This window comes from Aristolochia californica, unplaced genomic scaffold (genome assembly GCF_029961685.1).
Source record: "Aristolochia californica isolate CCGP_79_NKW_82.1479 unplaced genomic scaffold, dmAriCali1.0.hap1 SCAF_14, whole genome shotgun sequence".
Taxonomy (NCBI): domain Eukaryota; kingdom Viridiplantae; phylum Streptophyta; class Magnoliopsida; order Piperales; family Aristolochiaceae; genus Aristolochia; species Aristolochia californica.
In genome coordinates this window covers 12,302,258-12,311,831 of record NW_027181815.1, presented here as the reverse complement: position 1 = coordinate 12,311,831, position 9,574 = coordinate 12,302,258, and the positions used below count along the sequence as shown (strand labels likewise).

Genomic DNA, 9,574 nt, shown 5'->3' with positions numbered 1-9,574 from the left:
TTCTATATTTCATTTTACTTCTTTTTTTTACCTTCTTTCTATATTTTATTTTACTTTCTATATTTCATCTTTCTTTCTAAATTTCATTTTACTTTCTATATTTAATCTTTCTTTCTGTATTTCATTTTACTTTTTATATTTCATCTTTCTTTCTATATTTTATTTTACTTTCTATTTTTCATTTTACTTTCTATATTTCAACTTCTTTCTATATTTCATTTTCCTTTCTATAATTCATCTTTGTTTCTGTAATTCATATTTATTTCCATATTTCCTTTTTCTTTCAATATTTCATTTTTTTTATTTCATCTTTCTTTCTATATTACATTTTACTTTCTATATTTCATCTTTCTTTATATATTTCTTTTTACTTTCTATGTTTTATATTTCTTCCTATATTTCATTTTACTTTCTTTATTTTAACCTTCTTTCTATATTTCATTTTACTTTCTATTTTTCACCTTTCTTTCTTTAATTCATGTTACTTTCTAAACATCATTTTTTTTACTATATTTTATTTTACTTTCTATATTTCATCTTTCTTTATAAATTACATTTTACTTTTTATATTTCATCTTTCTTTCTATATTTCATTTTACTTTCTATATTTCATCTTTCTTTCTATATTTCATTTCACTTTCTATATTTCATCTTCCTTTCTATATTTCATTTTAGTTTCTATATTTCATCTTTCTCTCTTTATTTCATGTTACTTTCTATATATCGTTTTTCTTACTATATTTTATTTTAATTTATATCATTTTTCTTTTTATATTTCATCTTTCTTTTTATATTTCATCTTTCTTTCAGTATTTCATTTTACTTTCTATATTTCATCTTCTATCTATATTTCATTTTACTTTCTTTATTTCATCTTTATTTCTATATTTCATTTATTTTCTATATTTTATCTTCCTTTCTATATTTCCTTTTACTTTATATATATTTCATCTTTCTTTATGTATTTCATCTTTCCTTCTATATTTCATTTTACTTTCTATATTTCCTCTTTCTTTCTGTATTTCATGTTACTTTCTGTATTTCAGTTTTCTTTCTATAATTCATATTAGTTTCTATGTGCCATCTTACTTTCAATATTTCGTTGTACTTTCTATATTTCTTCTTTCTTTCTACATTTCAGTTTGCTTTCTATATTTCATCTTTCTTGCTATATTTCATTTTATTTTCTATATTTCCTTTTACTTTCTCTATTTTATATTTCTTTCTATATTTCATTAAATTTATATATTTCAACTTCTATCAATTTTCTATTTTGATTTCTTTATTTCATCTTTCTTTCTTTATTTTATTTTACTTTCTATATTCCATCTGTCTGTCCAGATTTAGTTTTATTTTTTATATTTCAACTTTCTTTCTATATTTCATTTTACTTTCTATATTTCAACTTTTTTTCAATAATTCATTTAATTTCTATATTTCATCTTTCTTTATGTATTTATTTTACTTTCTATATTTCATCTTTCTTTCTATGTTTCATATTTCTTTCTATAGTTCAGTTTGCTTTCTATATTTCATATTATTTTCCATATTTCATCTTTCTTTCTATATTTCATTTTACTTTCTCTATTTCATATTGCGATCTATATTTAATTTTACTTTCTATATTTCATCTTTCTTTCTACATTTCCTTTAACTTTCTAAATATCTTCACACTTTCTATATTTCATTTTTATTTCTTTAATTTAACTTTCTTTCTATATTTCATCTTCTTTCTATATTTCATTTTACTTTCTAGATTTCATCTTTCTTTCTTTATTTCATGTTACTTTCTATATATCCTTTTTTTTCTATATTTTATTTTACTTTATATATTTCATCTTTCTTTTATATTTCATTTTAATTTCTATATTTCATCTTTCTTTTTGTATTTCCTTTTACTTTTTATATTTTATCTTTCTTTTTATATTTCATTTTAATTTCTATATTTCGTCTTTCTTTCTATATTTTATTTTACTTTCAATATATCATCTTACTTTCTATATTTCATTTTACTTTCAATATTTCATTGATCTTTTTATATTTCATTTTACTTTCTATATATCATCTTACTTTCTATATATCATCATACTTTCCGTATTTCATTTTCTTTCTATATTTCATCTTTCTTTTAATATTTTACTTTACTTTCTATATTTTATCTTTCATTCTATATTTTCTCTTTCGTTCTATACTACATTTTACTTTCTATATTTCATCTTTTTTCATATATTTTATTTTATTTTCTATATTTCATCTTTCATTCTATATTTCATTTTACTTTCTATATTTCATCTATTTTTCAATATTTCATATTTATTTTTATATTTCTTCTTTCTTTATATATTAAAATTTACATTTCTATATTTCATCTTCAATCTATATTTCATTTTACTTTCTTTATTTTAATTTTAATAGAAGCCATAATTCCTGGTTGTGGTTTACTGGCTTAGACAGTAACCCCTGTTTTCAATGTCAATGGTATCCAAGTAAAAAGCAAAGAGCCAAATGCTCCATATGTTTTGTAGAAGTCTGTCTTCCTTGCCTTAAACAGTTAGGTATCACTCCCGCAGAACCACCTCAATCCAACAAAATTTACAACACTAAATTAGAAATTATGGCTAGAAAAATAGATAACTGCGAAACAGAAATATCTTTATTAAAACACAGACTTGATAATATAGAAAAAGATACGTATGATGGTATCACAGTAGGTCTAGAAGAACCTGAAACCTCTTTAGTCTGTAATCAAGACAAGTCATTTTCCAGTATTCTAGTCAGAGCTAAGATTACTTTTCCAGATAAACATTCTATTGTTTTAGATGCTTTAGTAGATTCAGGTTGTACCAAGTGTATCATTCATCGCAGACTAGTCCCTAGAAAATACCTTAAACATACTAGTAAGCAAGTTTTCAGTCAACAAGTAGATGGCACATATAACCCGTACACCCAATATTTTGATGATGGCAAGATCCAGTTTTTCACCAACTGTTCTACTTTTTCTGGTTCTTATCCGTTACCTTTAACCTGGGTCCGAGACCTTAAACTTAAGGTAGATTTTATTCTAGGTCTTAACTTTATTCTCCATAACAACGATTCTCTCACTATTTCTCGAGATTACCTCCAGTTTCACAAAAATTCCAGTACCGTCCCAGTCCAAACTCACTACTCTCCTACTCTCTCCTCGTCAGCGGAGCGTGGTGGCCCAGACAGCAGTAGTAGTTGTCAATGTCCTATCATAGGAAGCTGCAAACAAACAACTAATCAGGCTACTATACAAGCTCTAGAACAACAATTAGAAAATAACCTTGTTAAATTAGATAACAAACTTCTCTGTTACGAAGACTTAGTTGAAGTCCCTATTCTTAAATCCCAGACTTTTGAAGAAGAAGTTCAGCACACTGGATTAGTTCAAGTCATTCCTCAGACTTCTCAGACAGAAACACCTCCTTCAGAATCCTACATACAACCTATCCCTAGTCCTCAAGATTACCCAGAAGAAATAGATCTAGATCTCTCTCTCCTCTCTCTCTCCCTCTTCCCTTTTCTTTCTCTTTCTATCTCTCTCTCCTCTCTCTCTCCCTCTCTCGAGGGTGGCGAGAGGTATCACCTCCCTTCTCTCTCTCTCTCTCTCTCTCTCTATATATATATATATATATATATAGAGAGAGAGAGAGAGAGAGATATAATGGTCAGCTACAAAGGATAGCCAACAATTCAAAATGTTAGCTTGAAAAAAATGGTCGACAATTGTAGGAACAATAGTCGATGTTTTTTTGAAAAATGACCATAATATTTTGTTAAAATCTAAAAACCCGATCTAGACGATTGTTGATTAGCAGGTAGTTGCTCGACGGTCAGTAATTACATTACCACATATATAAGATGGGAAGTTCCCCTAGCCCATTTCAGTTATTACTTGGTTAACTGATAATATGAGGAAACTCAGTCAAGTTAATTGGGTATTGACCCTTCCCTGAATCTCGTATGTTAGTTACTCAAACAAGGGCCCAAGCCCATTTCAGTTATTGTTATTGTGTCTCTTTGGCTGAGACATTATTATTATTGAAGGACTTTCAGTTGTTGACTGTTATCAACATTGACTATTTTGATGAAGAAGAAAGCATATGGTAGCCCCATAATATTATCTTCCAGGTAATTACCCATTACCCCCCTTAATTGGCATTTATTACTCCTACCATTTGTGAGTGGGTGTCCTGTGGAGGGACACAGTGATGAAGTTTTATTACACTTCTAAGCACTACATATAGACCGACTACCTACAAAAGATAGGAGTGTGCTCTATATCCAACATGAGTTATTTGACTGGAGTATAGAACGATGTCTTACGACTTAGAGTGATTTTATTCTCACTTATCTTATGCCAGTTGGGCCTCTTGGAAGAGACCACCAGCTTGATGGGAAGTGTTGGAAGAAACGATGGACTGCCATTTTATATAAGAAGATCCTATACACCATTTTTAGCAAACTAGGCATTCATGATGTTCTCTCACCCTTAGATTTAGGGGAGTGTTGGAAGATGGGCCCAAGCCCACATGACCAATGAAGGCCCACACATCCAAGTGTATTAGAAGATGGGCTCAAGGCCCATAGACCAAGGAGAAGGCCCATAAGCCCACATAGTGATGGCAGAATGGTAAATAAAGAGTCATCTCATGGAGATGGTATTGATGTAATTAGATTAAGTTTTAGGGGCATAGTTATAATATTATAGTTTCATTAATCTATAAATTGATCTTCATGGGAAGGGTTAGGACAACAAGTCCATAACCTCTTCTTCCTCCTATTTTCTTCTAATGGGTGTCTCTCTCTTTTTCTCCATGAGCTAAATTCATGGAGTCCTGAAAATCAACACCTATCTTATCTACATCTAAGTGATAATGGGTCATCCCTAAAAAGCAGAAATTGCTATCTCTTAAAGGGATTAGGGTTCTCCCTAAAAAGCAAGAACTTCTAAAACATATATGAAAGAGTCTTATATGACTCTTATAGTAAATAATTTCAAATTGGAAGAAGCAAAATGGCAAAGTCTTATACGACTCTCACAGGAAGAAATTTTGTGAAACAATTACTATGGTGGAGTCTTACATGAGTCTCATGAGAAAAAGTCTAACAAAAGTGTTCTAGTTCTATTATTTCTCTTTAATGGTTGTTTTGCTTTGAATCTAATGAATTCTAACTTTGATTTAATTTAACTTAACTTTGATTCTTTGTATTATCTTTATTGTTAATATAGAGCCAAAGTACTCAATTCACTTGCAATTAATGAATTGTTTTTATCTCCTAAAATTCTAATAATTACCGAGCCCATTTTTGTACTCAAGTTTCTGCATGAATCTTTCAGAAGCAGTAAAAAGATGGCAACCTAATGACCAATGAGATGTTTGTTGGGAGTGTTATGACAATAATAGATTATATAAATATAAAAATATATTGAAATGTACTATAATAGTTAGCAAGATTTTGTATGCTATTTTTTTATTTAGATAATGTGTATATAGACATGACATGATGTTTTTAAATGAGTTGCATTGATGTTTCTCATAATAAATGACTTTTTAGATATTTTTATTTCATTTTTGGTTTTACACGTGCATACAAACAACAAAATCATGTTTATATGGGCGAGTATATATATATATATATATATACATACACGCGTATGATCTAATATTAAAAACTATTTAGTGCAAAATATGCAAAATAATTATTTTAGTTGTTTGATCATGATCGAACGGCTGAAATAGCTTTTGATCAAACCGGTGTCATAGCAGTTGATCATATGGCTGAATTTGATTTTTCATATTGAATCATCCCTATATATATATAACCAAAAAATAAACGACAGATGATTTTTCAGATTGAATCATCCCTATATATATAACCAAAAAATAAACGACTATTCGCGAAGTGTCAGAAGTGATGAAGCTTCTAATAAAGTGATTGTGCATTGGACAGGAGTGATGTGATGCATGTTTATGGAGCTTATTTTAAGATCACAAGAACTGTTTTGATGGGTGTTTTTTATGGCTGCTGAACGAGATCTTATTATCTCGGTTCTCGTTCAGTATAATTACTGCGGTCCACACTTTACCACATTGCAAGAAACATTTAAAGAGAAATAAAATTCCAGCCCAAAGACAGTTTACATCAATTATATAACAAGGTCAGGTCGGTAGAAGGTCTACCGGCCACCTAGAAATTTTAATAGGCTGACGAACCATTGGGCTGCCAATAACCAAACGAAGGTCCACTGACTACCAAGAAAATTTAATGAGCTGCCGAGCAATTGGGTTACCTATAACTAGTTAGGTAAAGCGACCAGGCAGAGACTACTAGACTTTAATTCTTCCTTTTTAAAGTGTAGAAAAATGGAATTTTTGGTTGTAGAGAGAATTGTGTTATGACGGAATTTCCAGTTTAAAATGTAATAACTGATGTTTGGTCTGTTACAGTTATGTCACGCTCCAAATAACTATTTTTTCTATTTTTTAATTGGTTATTAATTGAGTTAAAGAATTTGGTCTACTTTTCAGTTTATTTTTAGACCAAATTAATTTAGAAAAATATAACAAAGGAAGTTTAGGTTCGAAAATGTTGAAATGGCGTAAGAACATAATACTACAAAAACTAATAAAAGTGTTTTATAGAAAAACAAATGTCAAAGAATTCGTGGGTTGGTAGAAATAAAATTGAATCAGTTTTATATATATTCTTAATTATGATATTTAAATAATTTTTTTAAAATTATATATTTAAAATTTTAGAATTTAACTTCATGAAATTCAATTTAAATCTCTCGTATTCAAATCCTTATTGGTCGGCTCCTTACAATTTACCCTAAAATTAAATAAGTGATTAGTGCCTTTTCTAGGAAACACCGAAAATATATTTCTAGTTAAAATATTCTTATTTTTTGAAAATATTTTTCTAATTAAAAATTTTTACTAAGAAAATCATATAGTTTTTCAGGTAAAAATTTCTAACCAAGATGGGTATTTCATTTTATAAAAAAAATTATCGGATAAATATGGTAATATATGAGATTAATATGAATTTCTATTTATTTCCCTAGAAAAGGTATTAACAGCTCTATTTTATTTTTTATTTTTTATTAAAAAAATCCATGTAATTTCCTAATTAGGCTTTAATAAAATTTTATCTGTAATTTTATTAGAAATGTGTACTTTTGGAAAATCAATTCTTGTTTTTCAATCAGAGCACTGATTGGGCGACAGGTACACTCCGTGTTAGACACAGCCACTCCCCTTTCATCGTTATCAAAACCCGAATTCACCTCTATTTGTAGGCCAATCGACTCGAGAAGATTCACCGGGAGCGTGAATATGTCGTCGGTGGCGAAGCCCTTGCAGACGCCGTCTCTCCCTTGGAAGACAAGGGTCTCTCTCGCCCTCATCAACACAGTCACCGACGCCTGTCGCCGCCGCGACGGCACAATCAACAGGCGCCTCATTAACTTCCTTGACGCGCGCGCCAATCCCACTCCCCAAGCCATCAAAGGCGTCAAGACCGCTGATTTTTCGGTCGACAGCGCCAGGGGCCTCTGGATCCGGGTCTACGTCCCCGTTCCGATCTCCAGCGCTGAGGAAGCGTTCCCCGTCGTCGTTTTCTTCCACGGCGGGGGCTTCGCCTTCCTCTCCGCCGCGTCCAAGGGTTACGACGTCGTCTGCCGCCGTTTTGCCCGAGAACTCCGTGCCGTTGTCGTGTCCGTCGAGTACCGCCTCGCGCCGGACCACCGGTTCCCGGCGCAGTACGAAGACGGCTTCGACGTGCTGAGGTGGGTTGAACAGCACCCGACGTTCGAGGGTTTCGCCCCCGTGGCCGATTCTGGGACCGTCTTCTTGGCTGGAGACAGCGCGGGGGCCAACATTGCCCACCACGTCACCGTCCGGTTCTGCAAGAATAGGGGCTCCTTCCCATCCCTCAGAATTATCGGCGTCGTGTCGATACAGCCTTTCTTTGGTGGAGAGGAGAGGACCGAGTCCGAGACTCGGCTCCGATCGGCGGTTCTGGTGAACTTGGAAAGGACAGATTGGCTCTGGAAAGCGTTTCTGCCGGAAGGTTCGGACCGCAATCACCCGGCGGCGTATCTACATGGAGCCGAGTCGACTGCCGAGATAGCAGGACTGGAGTTCCCGGCAACCGTCGTGGTGGTGGGAGGTTTCGATCCGTTACAGGACAGGCAAAGGAAGTACGCGGAGTGGCTCCGGGCAAACGGCAAAGAGACGTACCTCATCGAATACGAAAACGCGGTTCACGCATTTTACATATTTCCGGAATTGCCCGAGTCTGACCTTCTGATTGGCGAATTCCAAGCGTTCATGAAGCGGCAATTATCGAGGCGATGGTAAAAGCCTTTGGTTCCCATCCTAGCCTGTGATAATAACTTGGAAGACTGATCTGAAATGGAAAAGGACTCCGGTAAGTCTCAATATAGATTAATGAATGAATGTTTAAATATTGTGAAGGCAAATTATCTGATACACCTGTTTTGAATGATAAAGGCTTGAAATCTGTTTGAATTAACCAACAACTTAGAGTATGAAGAACAAAATGAATAAATAACATGTAAACAACAAAGTGAATAATGAAGAATAGAGTTAAATGATTGATCAACAACATCTTTCTTTATTTCCGCACTTTCCATTTCTGCACAAACACCTAAGCCTCCTCAAACCTCCCAAGGTTGGCGTATATTGAAACCGGTGTATTATACGAGACCCTGTCCACTGCATACTTCATTTTCTTGAACAAATTTAAACAAGAAAAAAGGACATGGGATAATAGGGTTTTACAGGAGATCATTAATAATGTTATTTTTTAATTGGCTTACAGAAGTTTCATTTCTGATTTGATCAATTTGGACGACGTGACACTTGCTTCCTTCTCGTCATGGCTATTTTTTTTTTGACATTTTTTTAAAAGATTTTGAAAATCTTGGATTCTAAGAGTCAATATGACATGATTTAATATTTTATTTTCCTAACAAACTGAAATGATAAGGCAATAATGTCTTACATTGAGTTGATTACACAACTAGGGGTGGCTTCGAACCGAGCCGGCTCGTGAGCGACTCGAGTTCGGCTCGGTGCCGGCTCGGTTCGATTCGTTACCTATCGACCTCGAGCCGAGATTGAGCTCTAGAATCGGCTCGTTTACCTTAACGAGCCGAGCTCAACCGAAGCCAGGTTCGGTTTGTCGGTTCACAAGTCGGCTCAAGGTGAATCGGGATCGATATCAGGTCGAGAGCGGGGGAGCGTGAGCTTGACCAAGAGCGAGAGTGAGGGGGGGGGGGAGGGGGGGAATTTTCCTCCCCTCATCACTCCCGAGCCCCTCCCGTCGGTTGTTGTTGCCGCCATTGATAGTTGCTCGTCGACCGCCTCTATGGTCGTCCGTTCGATTTCTTCCTCTCCTCATTGTCACCTCTGTTTTCATCGTCGCAGTCGTAATCCCCGACGACAGGTCCTCCCTGGCGTCGTAAGCCCCTTCCCTTCGCGTTGTCTCGGCGGAAAACTGAACTAGTAAGTTCAATGGA

At 33.8% G+C, this 9,574-nt stretch overlaps 1 protein-coding gene across 1 annotated transcript; it reads left to right on the top strand.

Moving 5' to 3' along the window:
• The first annotated feature begins 7,301 nt into the window (after positions 1-7,301).
• Positions 7,302-8,512, top strand: LOC137950011 (probable carboxylesterase 18). The gene has a single exon (XM_068796341.1). The coding sequence runs from the start codon at positions 7,365-7,367 to the stop codon at positions 8,388-8,390; it is 1,026 nt and encodes a 341-aa protein (XP_068652442.1). The 5' UTR covers positions 7,302-7,364; the 3' UTR covers positions 8,391-8,512.
• The last annotated feature ends 1,062 nt before the right edge of the window (positions 8,513-9,574 follow it).